The 21,966-nt window shown below is 31.9% G+C and overlaps 1 protein-coding gene across 1 annotated transcript in view; it reads left to right on the forward strand.

Moving 5' to 3' along the window:
• Slc35f5 (solute carrier family 35 member F5) overlaps positions 1–21,966 on the forward strand; it is a 35,412-nt gene that overhangs the window by 6,435 nt on the left and 7,011 nt on the right. Inside the window, exons 4-12 of the mRNA XM_076865862.1 lie at positions 816–959; positions 2,993–3,055; positions 4,814–4,895; positions 6,556–6,746; positions 12,515–12,596; positions 13,517–13,604; positions 16,971–17,035; positions 19,312–19,416; positions 20,610–20,769. Of these exons, the coding sequence (XP_076721977.1) occupies positions 816–959; positions 2,993–3,055; positions 4,814–4,895; positions 6,556–6,746; positions 12,515–12,596; positions 13,517–13,604; positions 16,971–17,035; positions 19,312–19,416; positions 20,610–20,769 (980 nt within the window). The remainder of the gene's footprint in view (positions 1–815; positions 960–2,992; positions 3,056–4,813; positions 4,896–6,555; positions 6,747–12,514; positions 12,597–13,516; positions 13,605–16,970; positions 17,036–19,311; positions 19,417–20,609; positions 20,770–21,966) is intronic.

Genomic DNA, 21,966 nt, shown 5'->3' on the forward strand with positions numbered 1-21,966 from the left:
CGCGCCGGCTTCATGAATGAAGGTTCTAGATGTGAGAAACCTCCAGGGAGTTTTGAATTAAAGAGACAAAATTCTAAGGGAGTTTTGAATTAAAGAGACAAAACTCTAATTACCTTTAAACCAGCTCTAGGACGGCTCCTCCTAGCTACCAGCCTTCAGCCACCTATTGTGGTAGCGAGGCTAGCAAGAGAGAGAACACGCCAGGGAGTGGACTTTCATTAGGGAACAAAAAATTCTGGGGAAAATCCCATCCAATGAAGATTAAGGGGGGCAGGGGCGATGATTGGGTCTTCAGGGTAGTGGCCAGACATGCCTCTGCACCGACAAGCCCTGGACCTGAGAAGGGTGGGGAAAACTCTTACACCCTGTGCCTAAGCACCTCTCACCCAGCCAGGGAAGTAACCCAAATCACGTGGGAGGATGGCCTCCCACAATGTGTCTTCTCTATTAGATTGTAAACTCCTAAAGGGCAAGAAAGCTTTTTAAATTTTTCTTTAGCCCCTATTTAGTCCTTTGCCTAATAGGTTGTTAGTGGATGTTGAAAAAGCTTTTTTTGAATGCTGTTGCTACTTTTTTTAGCAATGTTATCCCTTATAGGTAAAGCAAATGCAATATTCAGAAATGAATATGAAATATTTTTATAATTCCTTTTGGCTTTTCCCATCCAAGTGAACTTCTAAAGTTCTTAGTTTTTATCATTTTCTTATCTGGTTTTATCTAAAGAGATAAAAATCATATAATGGTTTTATTTATTGTGATGAGTAGTAGAGTTTAAGGTCATCTCATAGTTGTCTATGTAACTTTTTCTTCTGCAGTATGTTTTTACTCAGTACAACAAACCATTCTTCAGCACCTTTGCAAAAACATCTATGTTCGTTTTGTATCTTTTGGGCTTTATTATTTGGAAGCCATGGAGGCAACAGTGCACAAGAGGATTTCGAGGAAAGCATTCTGCATTTGTAAGTTTTAAATTTTATTTGTTGGAGAAGGGTCTATTTTTTCTTTAAGGTCATTCATATTTTAAGTTTGGTAAGTGGGTAATGGTAGAATAAAAGAAAAACCTAATTTTGTCAAACATAAAATTTAATGTACAAAAATTTGAATGTATATTACTTATTTTGGAAAACCAATGCATATGCTTATAGAAATGCATATACAATGTAGTATATTCTATCATTCAAGAATAACTACTGACAGTATTTTGGCACATGTATCCAATCTTTCTTTTCCATTTTATTTTTTATAAAAATGGAATTGTACAGTTTTTGGCCTATTTTGTAACTTACCGTTTCCATTTAATAGTATATGATGAAAAACTATATGATTTAGTATTACTAGAACATTTTTTGTTAAGTATTTATAATTGTAACAGTTATAAATGTGTATTGTTGAAGATAAATTATAGTAACAAGAATAAGAATAGTCTATTTATAATTCCACCATCCCAAGATCGCTGTAAATATTTGATTTTATCTATAGTTATATACTTATGTGTATTATATTACAAATTCTGTATAAAAGAAATTGACTTAGTTTTTATCATTTTCTTATCTGGTTGTATTTTATTTATGAGTCATGAAGATTTCCAGGCAAATAAGTAAAATTTATTACTTTTCCTCTTTTATTTCATTCTTAACATATTTTTCCCACTTTTGCTTTTATATAGTAAGTAGGAATATCCTATACAAATCTACAATTATTGGAATAAATTTCTGAGAGTATAATGCTGGATAAGAGTAATGCCATTTTTAAAGCTCTTAATTCTTATTGTTAAATTACCATCTGCAATGTTTGCATCAATTCATATTTTCCTTAGCAATGTATGATATTTAACCCTTACTAAAATCTGAGCAATATGATATGTTGAAATAATGTATTGTTTAATCTGCATGTTTTGGGTTACCTTTTCACATATTTGTTGGATAGTAGAATTCTTTTGTTTGTTTGGTTTCTATGTTTTGCCCATGTTTCTATTTTCACTCCATTAAAAAAAAAATTGATTAAGAGCTTGGTCTCTTATGTTTGAATTGTGTTTTGTCATGTTCTAGTTAGTAGTGTGATCTTGGGCAAGTTACTTAACCTTTTGGGACTTTCAGAGATACTGAAAGGGTATCTGTTGAGGGGGTGAAATGAAATTAACACTGTGTTTTAGTTTGTTTTTTCATTGCTGTGACCAAAAGACCTGACATGAACAATTAGTGGAGGAAAAGTTTATTTGTAGGTTCAGGGTTTCAGAGGTCTCAGTTGATAGAAGGCTGGCTCCATTCTTTGGGGCTCAAGGTGTGGCAGAACATCATGGCAGAAGAGTATGGAGGAGGAAAGTGGCTCAGGACATTGCACCAAGAAGGAGAAAGAAAGACCAAACTCAGCTCATCAAATATATACCTCAAAGGCATGCCCCCAGTGATTCGCTTCCTCCAGCCACAACTTACTTGCCTTAGTTACCAAATGCCACATTAGAACAGTGATTTTCAAAGTGTGTTCCAGTCCCTGAGATGCATTCAGTGAATCCATAAGGTCAAACGTTTTCTCTAACAATACTGTGTTATTACTGTCTGCTTAAAACTGACCCACTCATCCTTTCCCTTCTTGAAATAGTATAATAGTTTTGTGAAAAAGGTATAAACTTTAACATTAGACAACTAACTTGGGTTTTTAAATTTTTTTCTTTCCTTTTTTTTTTTTTATTGATGATATTGAAAATTGAAACCAGATCTTAGCACATGCTAGGCAAGTGCTATATCACTGAACCATGTCCCTAACCCTCTAACTTGGGTTTTAATCCTTACCCTGCTACTTAGATGAAATCTCTTAACCTCTATTTTATCATAAAGAGAAAATGTAATACCTCCCCTGCAGGGTTGAATACTTGGCATTTGCTGCTGTTAATATTAATAATAGTTATATTCTTATAGGTTTATTTTGAATTTTTGGTTCAATTTGTTTGAGCTGTGAGTTTAATTGAATTTTATGTCTTGTTATCTGTATTTAGTTTGCGGATGCTGAAGGTTACTTTGCTGCTTGCACAACAGATACTACTATGAATAGTTCTTTGGTAAGTGTGGCTTTTCTCATTTAGTGTGGCAGGAAGACTCAACAGCTCTGATAGCACCACAGCTATATTAGGAGACATAGCTCAATATTGGGTGCCCTCTATGAGAGTTGTAATTTGGTACTTTCTTTCCAGGGAGACCTAGGGCCTACAGATAAGCTACCTCTAAAGAGAGAGGGGAAAGGAATATTAGTTAAAGAGTGAAAATAATAAAGGACAATCCTTTGTTTCTTACAAACTTTTCAACTTCGTGCTCACTGTTATCATCATTTGGGAACATATTTTTTTTTGCTTGACATTGAGCCTATATAAGCAAATTGTTTATTCATTTATTCCACAATTTTTTTTTAAAGTACCTGATAGGTGTGACGCACATGTTCTAGGTTCTGAAAATATGGCTTATGTTAACTATTTATAATATAATTGAAGAGAATATGTTAAAGTCCATTCTTTTCAGACCGTCTCTAAAGCATCTCTTTTAAATGCCTTTTTGACAGTACTCCTTTTCAAATGTGAGAAAAATTTTAAAGTCACTCTAAAATGTAATACCTATTTGTGAAGTACTCTTTGTCTTGGTGACCTCATTGACAGTACAATCTTTTTGTTTTTTGGTACCCTTGGTGCATGCTGAGTAGGTTATTAGGTACTATTAAGAGTTTATGAAGTTTGGAGAAAATGCCATTTCTTTTCTCTGGGATCTTAAGCATTGACTGGATAGTTTAATATTATTTACTTTTTCAGTACAAAAGGTGGAGTTGAGATGGCAGCCTTGTTTTTTTAACTACTCTTACATTAATTCTTGCTATTATCTCTAAGATAAGTATGTCAGATTGCTTTAGGCCAAATGTTAAAAATGAAAAGTTCAATATAACAAAAAGATTATGTCTATTTCCACACCATATTGTCTCTTCATTTACTGAATATGCTTTATTATAAGATTTCTATACCAAGAGTTAAAAGAAAAATTAAAGAAAATTTTAAAATCTACTAATGTTTAAGAAACAGCCTAGTGGGGAATTGTGTTTTAAATATAGACCATCTGAAGAACATTTGCCAAAACAGTTGAGGCATTTAGAATCACCTAAAAATAATGGACATTTAGAATCACCTAAAACAATCAGGCAAATATAAATACATATGGTATATTTGATTATCTGTTCATTGTCTACCTTCCCCTTTAGAATATATGATCATTGAAGAGGAGACTTTGTCTTTTCTCATCCTTATCTCCAGGGCTTAGAACAGTGTCTCACAAGTAGAAGCACAGTATGACAGTATTTTTTTTTTCTTCCTGGGAGACAAGGTATTGTGTATGTTGCCCAGGCTGTTCCCAAACTCCTGGGCTTAAGCTGTCCTCTTGCGTCAGCCTCCTATGTTATTGGGACTACAAGTCTATGTCATTGCATCTGGCATTCAATGTGTATTTTTTAAAAGTATGAATGCAGAGACAGAAGATAATGTGTTAGCTGAGACAGAGGTTTCCTTTTATGTCATTTATGACATTTTTATGACATTTAGTTGTCTTACTGTGCCAAAGTTTACATTTCTAAACTTTAAAACTGATTCTTTCCTGTCATTGTACCTGTGTGGACTGGTTTTAAATTTTTGACTTGAATTTTGGCAAAGTCATGCCATATAAACCTACTGATTGCAGCTATGTTTTCAATGGTATCTGGGTCTGTTGTACCACCCATTTGTATTTAGCTAATATATTAGCTTTTATTTATGTTTATATTTGTTTCTGTTTATTTTACTTCCCAGAGTGAACCTTTATATGTTCCTGTGAAATTTCATGATCTTCCAAGTGAAAAACCTGAGAGCACAAATATTGATCCTGAAAAGAGTGAGTAAAACTTAGAATTTTATGACTGAGAATGGATGAAAATTTTGCTTCATTAAAGCCATCCCAGAATTTAGTGATTTTGTGGATTGACTAGGCCTGTAGTCTTCTGAAAGTTTGATTGGATCATGAATCTGATACAGGATAGATTTTATATTAATTCAGTTGGAAATAATTTCCAAATACCATAAATCTCTATGATTTCATCAAAGTATGTAATAAAACATGAATAATTTTCTTTCCAACATGCCCCAAAAGACCCTACTAGTAAATAATAGTAGTTTTTTCCGGTTCTGTGAACTTACTAAATAAAAAATGTCAGTTTTAATGAAATATACAATATTTATCCATAAATTCCTTTGCAAGCAATTAATCTATATAGAGAGAAATATTCTGCATACTTGTCTAGGAAAGTAATTCTTATAAGTTGAATATTCCTGAGAAAATTTAAATAAAGTTTTACTATAAATGCTAAAATAGTAATCATACTAAAATCCTGAACCAGGTGGTTGTGTATGTATACAAATGCAGAAACTATTTTTTATATTTATAATGACTCTATTGAAATATAATTTATGTATCATATAATTCATGCATTTAAACTATACAGTTAAGGAATTTTTAGCATATTCACATCACTAATTGAACAAACAACAACAGTCAATTTTAGATTTTTTTTTATCACCTGTAAAGAGAGTTTGTACCTTTTAGCCATAAACCCTAACACCTATCTCCTCAACCATAGCCAACCACAATTTTACTTTCTGTCTCTGGATTTGTCTATTCTAGACATTTTATATAAATGGAATCATATAATATGTGGCCTTTTGTGGCTGGTTTCTTTCACTTGGCATAATATTCTTGTTCATGTTTTCATTTGTAACCTCTTAGTGCTTCATTTTTAATGGTGGAATAACATTCCACCTATATGTTTATACTGTAGTTTGTTTATCCATTCTTTAGTTGATGGACATTGGATTCTTTCAACCTTTTGGCTATAATGAACTGTGAGCATTTGTGTACAAGGTGGCTTTGTATTTTTTGCTAGATAAGTTTTCATTTATCTTGGATATATATGATTGCCAGGTCAAATGGTAGCTCTGATTTACACTTTGATGAACCGTTTTCCAGAGTGGCTGTGCCATTTACATTCCTATAAGCTTTGTATAAGTGTTTTGCTTTCTCCGAATCCTTGCCAGATGTAGTTATTTCTCTTTCTTATTCTGTGCCTAATGAATATGAGTGGTGTTTCATTGTGACCGAAATCCTTATTGGATTTCACTGGATATGTGTTTCATTGGAGAAATCTGTATTCAAATACTTTGCCCATATTTTGTCTTTTTGTTATTGAGTTGTGAAAATTCTTTATCTATTCTAGACACAAGTCCTTTATCAGATACTTGATTTGTCAGTATTTAAATGCAGAAACTTTGAATGTTGGTCTCATTTAAAATTTTTAAAAACATTTTATAGATAAAATCATTTGTTCCTGTTAACTCTTGAGTAAACAAAACTACTCAAGGTAATAATATAACTGCTTTTCTTTATCTTACTCTGATTATAAATGAACTAAATAATATGTGTTTATTATTAAAAACTAAAACTGGCTTTTGTTGGACGAAAGGATACATTTAATGATTTTGTACTATGATTTCTTTTTAAGCTCCCAAAAAGTCTCGGGTAAGGTTTAGCAATATTATGGAGATTCGACAGCTCCCATCAAGCCATGCATTAGAAGCAAAGTTGTCTCGCATGTCGTATCCTACTGTGAAAGAACAAGAATCCATATTGAAAACTGTGGGGAAACTGACTGCAACTCAAGTAGCAAAAATTAGCTTTTTTTTTTGCTTTGTGGTAGGTCTTTTCTTTATTATATATTTGGCACTTAATTTTTTAGATGGTATATATACCAACAATGTAGTGTTGAAGTATAACGCTATTAGACTGTCACTTTAAGCAGCTAACAGCATCGGGGAAGTAGAATATCAAAGTTAGTAAATGTTAGTCACACTTCAAAGAATTGGAAAGTCAATAAACCCTATAATATTATATCTGTTCATATACATATACATATATATGTGTATATGAACAGTTTGGGAAGTTCCTTAGAATGTCTTTCCATTGTTTTAGGGTCAGAAATATGAATAGAATTATTTTACACTGTGATGTATATTAGGGCTGTTGAGTAAACATCCAGATAAGGGTTTATTATATGCGTTGATTTTTTTTCAGATTTCTGCAGTTTTACTTTAAATTGATGTTAAGTGCTGTCAGTATTATTTCAGCAAGTACTGGTAGTGAATATTTCTATAGAATTTTGGTAGTATCATTTATAGTATATTATTTTAATATAGAAACTGAAAATTGTACTTAAGATTTCATATAGAATAATGATGTAATAACTAAAGTATTATTATTTTGGGCTCAACTAGGATTAGAGACTTGTCTGAGTGAGAACTCCAAAGTATAGAATTAAAAAAATTAATTTCAGGGCTACTTTGTATATACATATCATTGAAAGTATTTGAATCCAAGGTTGTTTAATCTGAGCTTTTACGATTCAAGATTTATACTGAGCATTGTAAAGCACTAGTGTGTGCCAATGTAAGTATAATTGAAATGATTGTTATTTCCTAATTTTGCATCCTGATTCCACTCAGTAGCCCATTTTTGTCCATTCCCTGGCCAAATAACTTCAACTTAAGTGATATCTTGATTAAATTATTCTGCTGCATAATCAAAGGAAAATCTTTGAGAATTGTAATCTGCTAATTACATATGTAATAAAAATAATTCCAAGGCTTATATTTTGGGGTTATGTTATTAGTTATGATTTCTGTTTGCTTGTTTTAAATAACTGTAAGGCAGACTAAAATTTATTAATTATTTGTTTCCCTTCCAAGGAGACCTTAGGTGATGTGTGATAAAAGCATTTATAAGATAAAAGTTAAAACAAAGGTACAAAGATAAGAGCCAGTTAAATATGTACTAGGGGTAGGAGCTGGCTGTGGAGTAGGATGTTATATTAATAACTTTAGTTTAATGCTACTTAAGGTGGGCATAGTGTAGGCAAAGTGACAGTATGGTAAAAAGGAAAATCTTTGAGTTAAACACAGCTTATTGTCTCATAAAAGAAAAGATTTACCTTCCTTGGATAAAGCAAACTTTGTCTTAACATTAAACATGGAGAGAAATGTACTGTGATGATAGGTTCCAAGACCCCTAGTGGTCTGAAGCCATGGAGAGTATAACACTATGTGTACTGTTTTTTTTCCCTACATACATACGTTTGATAGTATAATTCATAAAATAAAATAAGCACAGTAGGAAGTTAACAACAACAATAATAAAATAGGACAATTACAAAGATACACTTTAAATAAAAGTTATTTAAAACTTATGAATTGTTCATTCTACAATTCTCCATTTAATATTTTTGGACTGTGGTTCACCACTAGTAATTAAAACTGGAGAGTGAAACCATGAATAAGAAGAGACTATTGTAATATGTAAATTCTTACATATTATACTATTATGTAATGTATTACCACTGTTCTTATGTATCATCACTATTCTGTACAGCAGGTTTAGAGATATGTGCAGATAATACCCTTTTTAAAGAATTTTAAAAAAATTATAGTAAAATATAATTTTAAGCTTATCATTTGAACCATTTTAAATGTTAGTGATATTACATATATTCACATTTTTGTGTAACATCCATCTATAGAACTTTTTGTTTAATTATAAAACTGGAACTCTATTTATTAAATAATACCTCTTCATTCCTACATTCCTATCTCTAGCAATTACCATTGTGCTTTCCATTTCAATGAATCTGACTAGTTCAAATATCTGTCATGAGTGGAATCATACAGTATTTGTCAGTATTTGACTGCTTTATTTCACTTAAAATAATGTCCTTTAAGTTCATCCATATTGTACCATATGTCAGAATTTCTTTTGAAGGATGATTACTATTCCATTGTATAGCTGTACCACATTTTATTCATTCTTCTGTCAGTAGACACTTGGGATACTCCCATCTTAACTACATTAAAAAAAAAATCAACCTGAAATACATGTTGTTCTTTAGTAAAGGCATTTCTATAGGAAGTCAGAATAATATAGTCCAGGTATATGGCTTTTTGGAAACCTGAATTGATAGAATGATAAGCCTAGATAAGATCAAGAGCAATGCTGTTCAGTAGAAATATAACATGAGCCTCAAATGCTGGCCACATAAATAACTTTAAATTTTTTAGGAAACAAAATTTTTTAAAAAATTAAAAAACCCCCAAAACCTAGAGGTGTTAATTTTAATGCTACATTTTAATTTCATGCACTATATATGAAATATTTCAATGTGTTATCAAGATAAAAATTATCAATGAGATAGTTTATATTTTTTGTATTACTACTATTTTCTAAAACTAGTGTGTATTATATCCCAAATACGTTTCAGTTCAGACTAGCCAATTTCAGTTGCTCAATAGTCACCTGTGGCTTATGTCTAATTTATTGGACAAAACAGGTCAAAATATTGGTACATTTTTCCATTTTCTTTGAATATCTTTTGTCTTATTAGGACTTAATGGTACTATTTTTTTTTCTGTAAAATATTATTTAGGTTATATTGACTTTATCAAGACTATCTCCTGTTATATATCCAAAGGAAATGAAATCTGTATCTTGAAGAGATCTATACCTCCATGTTCCTTGTAATACCTCCATATTCACATCAGCTAAGATAATGGGAAAACCTAAGTGTCCATTGAAGAATGGATAAAGAAAATGTGTATGTGTGTGTAATATATGTAGCTCTATATATCAAATATAAGTGTGTTTGTGTGTGTACACACACACACAAACACAATGTAATATTTTTCATTCACAAAAAAGGAGGGCATACCATCATTTGCAACATGGATGAACCTGGAGGACATTGCTAAGTGCAATAAGCCAGGCACAGAAAAACAGATACATTTGATCTCTCTTATAAGTGAACTCTAAAAAATTTGAACTCAGAAAAGCAGAAAGTAGAATGGTGGTTGTAAGGAACTGGATAAGAGGGAAATAAGGAGATATTGGTCAAGGGGTAAAAACTTTTAATTATAAGATAAATAAGTTCTGGAATTCTAATGTACAGCCTAGTGATTATAGATAATAATACTGTATTGTTTACTTGCAATTTGATACGAGCAAATTTTAAGTGTCAAGATCATTTACACACACACATACACACACCATGCTAACGATGGGTAGTGATGCTAATTAATTGGTAATCAGTAAACAACATGTATTTACCAAATCATCATGTATACTTTGAGTACAATTTTTGTCAAGTAGCTTTTAAAAGACAATTAAGATAATTATTATCCTTTCAGATTATTTAAAAATGAATTACTGTTGTAACTTTTTTGTTTTATCCACAGTATCACAAGGAAAAAAAAATACTATTTTCCATGTAATATGCTTATCTTTTACATTGAAATAAGTAAGATTTCAAAGGGAATAAAGGCTTGTACTTATCTTATTAAAGCAAATTTTCTTAGATAAACAAAAAACAAAAATTAATTACTATTCATGAAATAATGAATATATAAATTATTTGCTACAATTATTAGTAAGATATTTTCTTCAGTTCTGGAATAATAATATGATTATTATTGTATGGAAATTTTTTATTGGAGGATAGTGGAGATGTGTCTTTTTTTGTGTGATGAGGGTGTCTTGGACTTGAGAGGGAATAGGAAGGTCTTTCTGGAAGGAGTTTGTAGTTAGTGAAGAATTCTTAAGATCTTTGAATGCCTGCCATCTTAGGGATTTGTTATTTCCCTACTTTGCATTTGTAGGAGCCAGTGAGATTGGTTGGGTAATGAGTACAATATTTAAGTATTAAGGTAATAAGAGAAGTGGGTCAGGAAAACTAATTATCATCCTATAAGCAGATGTTCTTGCAGAAAATCTCCAATAGATAATTAAGGGCAGACTCTGCCTCTTTTCTAGCATTTCAACTATACGCAGATTGTAGCTCCTATTTTCATGTATGTTTGATATTTCACACCTTACCAGTTGGTACTCATTTTCTTATTTAGATAATCGAGTGAAATTATCCAAGAAGCCAGGATTACAAATTAGAACCACTTTGCACAGTTTCACTTTGGCTTTAGCTTTCAGCACAGTATAGATCAAATGCAGACTACTGCACTCTCAATCATTTGTACCTTTTGGTGCCTAAAATTACGTATCTCTGGTGCTTTGAAGTGAAAATACTAATAATTTTGCTACTTATTTCACTGCAAGTCCTGAGATAATTCAAAAGATGTCTCTCCCTAAATAGAGGCAAGTTCTTTGGTGGAGTAATTCTTCCAGTCAGTCTATGTAAGTAACTTACTGGAAACAGACTAGCATTTACTTTGCTTTAGTTAGTTGATTGGGCAATCAACATCTTAGAATGTACTTTTGTCACACTCACACACATTGGTACAAAATGGTATGTCCTAGAATATTCATAGTAGCATTGTTTAAAATAGTTAAAAAAAATGTCTACTCACCCCCCACCTCCGCAAAAAAAAAAAAAAAAAAAAAATTATCAGTGAAAGTAGATGAACTTTGGATATATACACACCCTAGGGTTCATCAAAAGGACGTGTTATTTCTCATTCCTTTTTTTTTTAGAGAGAGAATTTTTTTTAATATTTATTCTCCAGTCCTCGGCGGACACAAGCATCTTTGTATGTGGTGCTGAGGATCGAACCCGGGCCGCATGCATGCCAGGCGAGCGTGCTATCGCTTGAGCCACATCCCCAGCCCTATTTCTCATTCCTAAACTCAAAGCAGACACATGTTTGGGAATGTAAGGGTATCCTAAACACAGATGTGCAAAGGAAAGAAAAATGAAAAGTCCTCATAGTTAGAAAACTTCCTTCACTGTATACAAAGTTACAAGAGCTTTTTGGGTTCTGCTAAATGGAGAATCAGAGAAACAGTCACAATTAGCCAATGACAGTTTTCATAGTATATTTTTAATTTTCCAAAGTAAATATAGCCTCTTATGTATCAGTTTAGCTGTCTAGCTGTTTCCATCCATCACCATGGGCATCATCAAATTTATTAGAGTTTTCATTATGTTTTTCATCTGTATATACTTTAATGTTTGAGAATTTTCCCAAATTCAAATTTGATTTAGATAAACTTAGATTGCTGACTGTACTTGAGTAAAACAAGTTTTTAAAGTTGACAATACTCAATTTTTTCCTCATATTAAAAACTGAATACTAATTTTTTTCTAACTTTTGTTAATTTATAAGGGAAATTGGATAGGGGGTGATTGGGTTTTTGTATCTTTCTTTTTTTTTTTTTTTTTTTTTTTTGAACCTGGGGATTGAGCTCAGGGCTTTCAGGCAAGCATTTTACCACTGAGCTACATCCAAGTTCCCCTACTTATTATACATTTTTGTCCCTTTTTGGGGGTCTGTGATTTTTCATTATTATACAAAGTGGCTTCTAAAAACCTCTTATAGTAACAGTTTTGAGGAGGAGAAAAAAAGGGAACTGTAAATTGTAACGACAGATAGAAGCATGTCTCTCATTAGATTTCACTTTTTCTTTTTCTTTAGTGGTTTTTGGCAAATTTGTCATACCAAGAAGCACTTTCAGACACACAAGTTGCTATAGTTAATATTTTATCTTCAACTTCTGGTAAGAAATTTGTATTATAAATTGAATATATATTGAATATATATATGATATATATGTGTGTATATATTTCTATCTTGTTATTTCATTAGTTCTAATGTACATTAGTATATTATAACTCCTTAATATTTGTAGTTTCCTTCCTTAGTTTTGGGCTATTTATATTTCTTCAAATACTTTGCTGTTTTTTTTTTTTATGCAGAAGTATATTAAAAGTTTTATAGGCTGGCTCTTCATATTGTAGGTGTTTTATCCTGTACATTTCCCTTCAAGGATCTTTTTCTGGAATCTTTGGCTAAATGTAATTGCTTATTTCAGAACTGTAATTTGTACTATGGTAGGTGTTTTATTTTTAAAATTAAACCACCTTCCAAATCTAGGAGATAAAAGAAGTATTTTTGAAGCTGTAAAAATAACTTCAGTACACAGGCTCAATTATGATGAGGTTCACAATATGTGGCTTTGAATGTTCAATTTAACTCTTTTATTAGCATAAAAATAGCCAGGCACATGGATCATGTCTGTAATTCTAGCTACTTGGGAGGCTGAGGCAGGAGAATCACAAGTTTACTTAGAAAGATCCTGTCTCAAAATAAAAAACAAATGGGCTAGGGATGTAGCTCAGTGGTAAAGCACCCCTGGATTTAATCCCTAGTACAGGGGTAGAGGGGATGAAAGAAAAAGGAAAAAGAAATAGGACTATTCTTGGTTTCTGTTGTTGAAATAAACACGGTTTTGTTTAGAGGCTATTTTATTGTCTTGAAACATTTTTAGCCTAGGTAACTGCAGATCTCATTCTTAGTTATTTAAATATCACACACACAAAAAACCTGGTTTACTTGTTTAAACAATGTACCTCCTGTTACATAATGTTGACAGTATTTAAGTTCATTTACTTTTTTTTGGTCCTTTTCTCCCCATAGGACTTTTTACCTTAATCCTTGCTGCAGTGTTTCCAAGTAACAGTGGAGATAGATTTACTCTCTCTAAACTATTAGCTGTCATTTTAAGGTAAGAATAAGTGTAAGTTAGTTTACTCTGTTTAAAAATGTGATGTTGAAAATATTTTTGTTTGTGATACAGGATAGTTTACTTTACACAGCAACACAGGCAAAGAGAGAGGAGGATAAAGGAGGTTTAAATGGACTTTTTGCTACCCCATATCACATGCTAGAGCAGTTTTCCAAATCTTCCTGGGTAGAGTAACCAGAGGGAAGCATCCCCAAACAGTATTGGTTTCCATTCATATAATTGCAGACTTACTAAGTATTATGTTGAGATTCACATTTAACTTAAGGTGCCAATGTAGTCATTATATCTTCCCAAGTATCTGTTTCATTTTCCTAAGGCAAGTGCCCTTTTATGTTTTGGCTCCTTAGATTTCTCCTCCTGCTTCTGGAAATCTAACATTTTGTCCTTTCTAATTGTTTCAGTGATTTCTTACTTACTTTCTATATAATTCATTTGGAAATTCTTTATTACTGCACTGCAGGAGTATTGTCAGTAACTATACTTAAATCTTTATTTAATTCTTTGTATGTTTCTTTTGTCTTCCCTTCTGAATTGTAAACCTTTGAAGGCTGAAGTCTTGTTTTATACTTCTTTGTGTCACCAAAGCCCTAGCACTGAGCTTTGCTCATACTCTTTACTTAAAAAAGATTTGTTGATTTGATAAAGTTATTATTTTTGTGAGAGAAAATTAGAAAGCAAAGAAGGTAGCAGAATGATTTAATGGCAAAAGTAGTGCCATTACTTCAAATCTGTCAGAGCTGGGATTGAATCAGAGCTCTGTTATTTGCCCTTGAGCAGTTCTCTTAAACTTTGAGAGGGTTTCCCACTTGAGAAAATCATGAAAATATTACCTGCTTTTCAACCTTGTTTTAATATTTGGCAATGTAAAGAAAGTGACTGTCTTACAGATTGATAGTTGGCAATCACATAAGACTGGTAGTTCTTGCTATGTGTTTTTCTTTTTAAATATCTTTTTAGTTGTAGGTGGACACAATACCTTTTATTTATTTATTTGTATGTGGTGCTGAGAATCTAACCCAGTGCCTCACATGTACTAGGCAAGTACTTTGCCTTTGAGCTACAACCCTAACCCTGAGTTTTTCTTTAAATATAAAGGAAAGTTGACTGTGGTAGTTTCATTGAGTAGTCTGGTTGACTCAACTAGCTTGCCATTTAGACTTTATAGTCATCAGGAATTTATTCTTTTGCATAGTTGGCAAGTGTTTTAACCAAGCATGTTTTTATTTTGGGCAAATACAATGTATTTGTATTGGGGAAGTAAATGAGGTTTTATTAAATTTTATTTCAACTATGTACTAATTTCTAAATTTTTTTAGCACTACTTAATAAAGAAAGGTTCAATAATGGAAGGGATGAATATGAAATGTTGAACTTGAAAGTATTTTTACAATCTGTTACTCCTTTTCAATAAAATAGGTCTAGAAATGGAGTTGGGGTTGTGGCTCCATGGTACAGCGCTTGCCTAGCATGTGTGAGGCCTTGGGTTCGATCCTCAGCACCACATAAAGATAAATAAGTAAAGGTATTGTGTCCATCTACAACTAAAAAAAATATTTTTAAAAAATTTAGGTCTAGAATAGAGACTGGCAAACTAAGGTAGACTATCTGCCAGTTATAGTTTTTGCTTTTGTGGTGCTGAGGACCTAAACCAGGGATTTGCACATGCTAGGCAAGCAGTTTACTACTGAGCTTCATCCCCAGCCCTGCCATTATTTGCTAATAAATGAAGTTGTATTGGAACACAGCCGTTCTCATTTATTTGCTTACTGTCTATGATTGATTTAGGGCCACAGCAGCCGAGATGAGTTCTAACAGAAAGCATATGGCTCACAAGTCTAAAATATATATTTTCTGTCCCTAAAGAGAGTTTGCTTGACATGTTGTCTAGATAAGTTGATACTTAGAAATATTTTGTATATTATATGTTCTTACAAACACTGTATTAAACATTGTTTAACACTTTGTTTTTGAACTGGTTTTAATGAGATTGACTTTCTGAGGTTATGAGAATAATTTGACAGAACAGTAGACTTGAAGGAAATCTTCTGATGAGCCAAGAAATCTCATTTCACCATTTATAATCCAATCAGTTCCATCTTCATCATTACTAATTTTGAGATCTTGGGCAAGTTTTTTTTTTTTTTTTTTTTTTTTAACCTCTTTGCCTATTTCTTCATCATTAAATTGGGGATGATGGTAATAGAATTTGTCTCATAGTATTATGAGGATTAAATGAATTAAAACTTCTAGATAATGCTAAGTGAAGTTAGCCAATCCCAAAAAACCAAATGCTGAATGTTTTCTTTGATATAAGGAGGCTGATTCATAATGGGATAGGGAGCAGGTGCATGGGAGGAATAGACTAACACTAGATAGGGTAGAGGGTTGGAGGGAAAGGGAGGGGGCATGAGGTTATTAATGATGGTGGAATGTGATGATCATTATTATCCAGAGTACAGGTATGAAGACACAAATTGGTGTGAATATACTATATATACAACCAGAGATATGAAAAATTGTGCTGTATGTGTGTAATAAAAATTGTAATGCATTCCACTGTCATATATAAATTAAAAATAATATAGTCTTATTTTTATCTATTAAAATCACATATATGAATATACCACAGTAAATCTCCACATCATGTATAACCATGAGACGGGGATCCTAATTAATATTTGTATAAATGTGTCAAAATATATTCTACTGTCACATATAACTAAAAAGAACAAATATCTGCAACATGTACACTCAGAAAAATGAGAAATTATATCCCATCTATGTATGAATATCAAAGTACATAAATGCATTCTACTGTCATGTATAACTAATTAAAACAAAAATTTAAAAAAATAATGGGATTAATGGAACTATTTACATATGAAAGGATAGCTTACTGTTAATTTAGGTTTTACTAGTAAACAATAATAGTGCCATTACTGTATTTATTTGGGTTTAATTTATTTATACCTTCAAAAACAAAGATGATCAGAGATGACAATTTAGTTTATTTTTCTGTAATTGAAAAATAGTCACACTGGGTTGCCTGTGTTTCATTCTCAGCTGTGTGATATTGGTCGAGTTATTTCATCTCTCTTTTTTCTCATGTAAAATGGGAATGGCAATAGTAATATCTTCCTTATAGGGCAATATTAGGCATTTTATAGTACAATTTTTGGTTTATACTATTCTGATGTATTGTTAGCTTTTAATCACTAAATTCTTTGACACTTTTATCCAGAGTTGAGATTAGTCATGATCACTTGTAAATCATTTGTATCTTTATGATTAGTCTCTTAAGGAGTATATTATTTTGTTCATCGCTTATGTCTCTTATTCTCATAGCATTGGCGGTGTTGTTCTGGTAAACCTGTCAGGGTCTGAAAAATCTGCTGGAAGAGATACAATAGGTAAGTTCCTGACTTGATTCTCTGTTATAGTAAAAAAAGTAAGTTTTATGCTTATTGTCATGCATGCACACACATGCATCCTCCTTTTTAATATTTTCCTTTGGAAATAGCAAAATACAAAAATAGTTCACACAATTCTTATATAACCTTCATCCAAATTCTCCAGATATTAACAACTTATATAAATATACCACAGTTACAAAAGTTCAGTGATTATAATACTTTTATCTACTCTATAGATCCATTTTAAATTTACTCATTTTTTTCCATTAATGTTCTTTTGATCCAGGATCATTTGTTGCATTTACTTGTGATAGCTCCTTAGTTTCCTTTAATCTGAAACTGTACTACAACCTTTTTATCTTTCATGACCTTGACACTTTTGAAGGGTACTGTTCAGTTGTTTTGAACTATGTCCTTCAGTATGTGTTTGTTTGGTAGTTCCTTGTGGTTGAATTGAGTTTGTGTGATTTTTGGTAAGAATATCATGACCATAATATTGTTACCTGATCTGATCTGTGTATTTTGTGTGATGACACATGATGTTGATTTTGCCCATTATTAGTATACTAATTTTAAGGTGGTGTCTGATAGGGTGCTCCAATGTATAGTTATTAATTGTTCCCTTTGTAGGGAATAAGCATCTTATGAGGAGATACTGTGAGTCCATGCTATCATACTTTCACCCACTAATTTACTCACTGTTGGTCCTTGCCTGAAAGTTACTCCCTGGTGAACACTTCGTTTTTGATCCTTTGCCTAGAGTTAATAAAAACAAAGGTTTATCAGAACCCAGCTTAATGGTTTCCTTCAATATTTGAAATTTATTGAATAGAGCAATGTTTTCCAAACTGTTCCTGGCTATTACTCTGTGAACTGTGTGTGCCTTGTACTGCTTCACCTCTCTCTCTCTGAAACTTCTTTAGTACCTGAGGCAATACATGTGTTGTGTTTGTATGTTCCAAGATTTTGTTGACAGGTCTTTTTCCCATTGCTTAAAAAAAGGTTTGAAACTAATTTTGAAATAGATTTAATAATACATTGGCCTTTTGAATAATTGATTAAAGTACTGAGTGGTCAGTTGACAGAAGCACATCATTTAGTTGTTTTTAAAAGCTTAATTTTTCAAGAGTGAGTTAAAGAAGAGACCCACTATTTATTATGCACATACTGTGTGCTCCACATTGAATTAGGTATTTTGGAACATTTTTTTTTTTTTTTTAATGGTGAGTCATAACCTACACTTTTATTTTTATTTATTTATTTATTTATTTATTTTTTCATCTTCCATACATTTGATTCAAGTGGGTTATGAACTCCCATTTTTACCCCAAATACAAGTTGCAGAATCACATCGGTTACACATCCACATTTTTACATAATACCATATTAATGACTGTTGTATTCTGTTACCTTTCCTATCCCCTACTATCCCCCGTCTCCTTCCCTCTCATCTTCCCTCTCTACCCCATCTGCTGTTGTTTAATTCTCTCCCTTGTTTTTTTTTTTTTTTCCCCTTTCCCCTCACAAACTCTTATATGTAATTTTGTGTAACAATGAGGGTCTCCTTCCATTTCCATACAGTTTCCCTTCTCTCTCCCTCTCTCCCACCCCACTCGTCTCTGTTTAATGTTAATGGATGGCATTTTGGAACATTTATAAATTGTGTGTTTATAGTGTTTGAGCTGTTCTTGATTTGAAATAGAATATAAGATTATGAAAATAAAACGACTAGATAGCAAAATATTTAATTGTTAAATTAATTGTTAAATATTTAATTGTTAAATTCTCTAAAACAGAAGACAAACAGGTTGGAAATTCAGCAGAGCAGTGGGAGGATGCCTTGTGGAATAGGTGGGACTTTAACAGAACCTTGAAAATGGGCATGATAGTGGAATATATATTAAAAATGATACATGGGTTGAGAAAAACTATATTAAGCTATAGCTTAGGGTAGAAGCATTTGTTAAGTTGAGCAGTAAAGTGTTCAAATTGTTTATGTAGGGAAACAAAGTATGCATTTCAAAATTAAAATGAAATGTTACTAATATGAAATTTATTATTAACACATAAGTGGTTAGTTCATTGAAGTGAATGCTTTTGCATTATTTGCTTACATGATACCTTCATGTTCTATTAGAGGACATGGATGGGATGAGTTATACCATATATTTTCATTTTTGTATTCCCACATTATTCAATTTTAAATAAGTGTATATGGAATTAGTTAATGGAATGAATGGGTATTTTAAATAATTACATTGTTTTTTTTATAGGTTCCATTTGGTCTCTTGTTGGAGCCATGCTTTATGCTGTTTATATTGTTATGATTAAGAGAAAAGTAGACAGAGAAGATAAGCTGGATATTCCAATGTTTTTTGGTAAGAATACAGTCAACTGTGAGACTGTTTGCTTTAAATGTTTATTTAAGATTTTACTTTTGTGTTTTGGATGGAAAAGGGAAGTTTTTTCTTTATAATCTTAATGTTCACATGTACATTGTTTTATATAAATGTAATTTCTATAATAATAATAGCTAAGTTTATTAAGTACCTACTATATGGCAAGCAAGCATTTTGCTTTATCTTCTCAGCAATATATTATTATTTCATATTTATAGATTGGAAAACAAAGGCTTCAGAAAGGGTTCTCCTCATCTTGCATAGGATTTACATTACTAGCAAATGCCAGAGTGGGGTGGTCAGATTATGGAGCACAAACTTTTAACTGTTATATAGCATAACTTTTTCTTCTAAGTGGTCAGTCTGTACTTATTTCCCATGTTGAATAGCTATTTGCCATATATGTGTTGTCTCACCAACTAGTGGGAAGGCAGGAACAAATAATTTTTTGTTCTTCAGAACTTTCCACCATTATTCCTAGTATAGCACAGGTGCTTAAAAAGTAAGTGCAACTTGAATCAGAGAGCAAACCATCTGATTCCTTATGATCAATTTAAGTTGAATACACACACACACACACACACACACACACACACACACATATCCCTCCCAGTTATTTCTTTTAAGTTCTAGGATATTATATTATTAAGGTTAACAACCCTTTGTTTTTAATTGTCTTAGTGATTTATTCCATAGTAGTTGCTCCCTTACAATGTGAATCATTGAACTTCACAGGTGGTGATCACCAGTTGTTTGAATAGCTTAATCTAGTATTGCTCATTCACAAAATTGACTTAAAAACAATCCAGTAAGATGGGCATGGTGGTGTACACCTGTACTTACAGTGACTTGGGAGGCTGAGGCAGAGGGGTTGCAATTGCAGTTCAAGGCTTACTTCAGCAATTTAGTGAGACCATCTCAAAAGAAAAAATGAGAAGGATTGTAAAGCCCCTGGGTTTGATCCCCAGTACCAAAAATGAAAAAAGGAAGGAAGGAAGGGAGGGAGGAGCAAGAAATAAAAAACAACAGCTAACAGAGTTGTAGTTACAGAAACCTATTGGAATCCTTTGTACAAATTCTAATCTTTTTAAATTTTAGAGTATAGAGTTTGGAAAATTGATACAAATCACAATTTTAACTTTTGTCTTTTTTTTTTTTTTTAACATACTTAGGTTTCGTAGGTCTGTTTAATTTGCTGCTCCTGTGGCCAGGTTTCTTTTTACTTCATTATACTGGATTTGAGGACTTCGAGTTTCCAAATAAAGTAGTATTAATGTGCATTATTATTAATGGCCTTATTGGAACAGTTCTTTCTGAGTTCCTGTGGTTGTGGTATGTACTATTTATTCTCCTATGTTAGTTATTTTTATTGACTTTTAGATAGTTTAAGTATTTATTTTTCTTCTGTCTTCCTGTAGTCCCTCCTGTGCACCTTTCTCCCACACATACTTGTAATAATTGAATGTATTAGCTCCGTTATATCATGGACTTTAATTTTTAACTTCTTGGTGCCCACTGCAAAGAGTAGTGTCTTAAACATAAAAGGAGCTTAAAAATGCTTGTAGAATAATGAATGTTCAGATATGTAAATGAATGAATAGGAATGTTCTAAATTTGTAAAAGTATTCAGAATGTTATGCAAATGAAAGTAATCATTATTTAATGGGCATCCAAACTTAGGAGATGTGTGTGCCAAGTATGAATTTATGAATTGTGAGAATATAGAGGATGTTGCTTTACTTAAGAGACTTTGAAGTATCTGTTTTGTTCTTAAGCTTTTTTGTTTTATTTATTCTTAAGATCTTTTATATGAGTAAGTTCGATAGGCATACCATAATTTTTGAATTGAGATGTTGACATTTTAATATATTTGAATATTTGACGTTAGTTAATATGTTGATATGTGATAACTGGCTTACAGTAAGTTTGAACACAGTATTATAGAGTTTGTTAGACCTTTCAAATACAGTTTTATAGTTTGTCCTGTTTCTGTCCAAAAGGAATTTTAAAAGAAATATAAATTATATTTAAATTCCAAAATTACTTTTATTACACACAAGTGAAACTGCTGGCTAGTTTTCCCTTGCAGAAGACTCCAACAAAAGTAGCGTTTTCCATGAAGTCTTCTTTAGCACTCTGTCTACACTCTACCTCCACCTCTGCCCAGTTAAGGAAATAGCTGTTTTGTTGATAATATTCCATACTCACTCCTTTTTGTGTGGTACTTAAAAATTTAGTTTGTTGTCTAGTAATTTATGTACTCTTTTCTTATCTAAAACTCTTCGATAGCAGAATTCATTTACTAGTTCATTGTTCTTTCATTACATGCATTTTAAATGCTGTTTTTTAAATCTGAAATATTAATAGATGACAAAAGGATTCAAACATTAGCTAAATAAAGAAAAACTAGATTAAGTTAAATAAGTTTTTTAATGAAGTCATTTTAAAAAATAATTCTTTGCATGGTAAATATCAAAAAGTATGTGCTAATTTTAAGAAATGATAATTACTCATCTGACCCTGAACCCT

The sequence above is a fragment of the Callospermophilus lateralis genome, chromosome 9, assembly GCF_048772815.1.
Source record: "Callospermophilus lateralis isolate mCalLat2 chromosome 9, mCalLat2.hap1, whole genome shotgun sequence".
In the NCBI taxonomy this organism is placed as follows: domain Eukaryota; kingdom Metazoa; phylum Chordata; class Mammalia; order Rodentia; family Sciuridae; genus Callospermophilus; species Callospermophilus lateralis.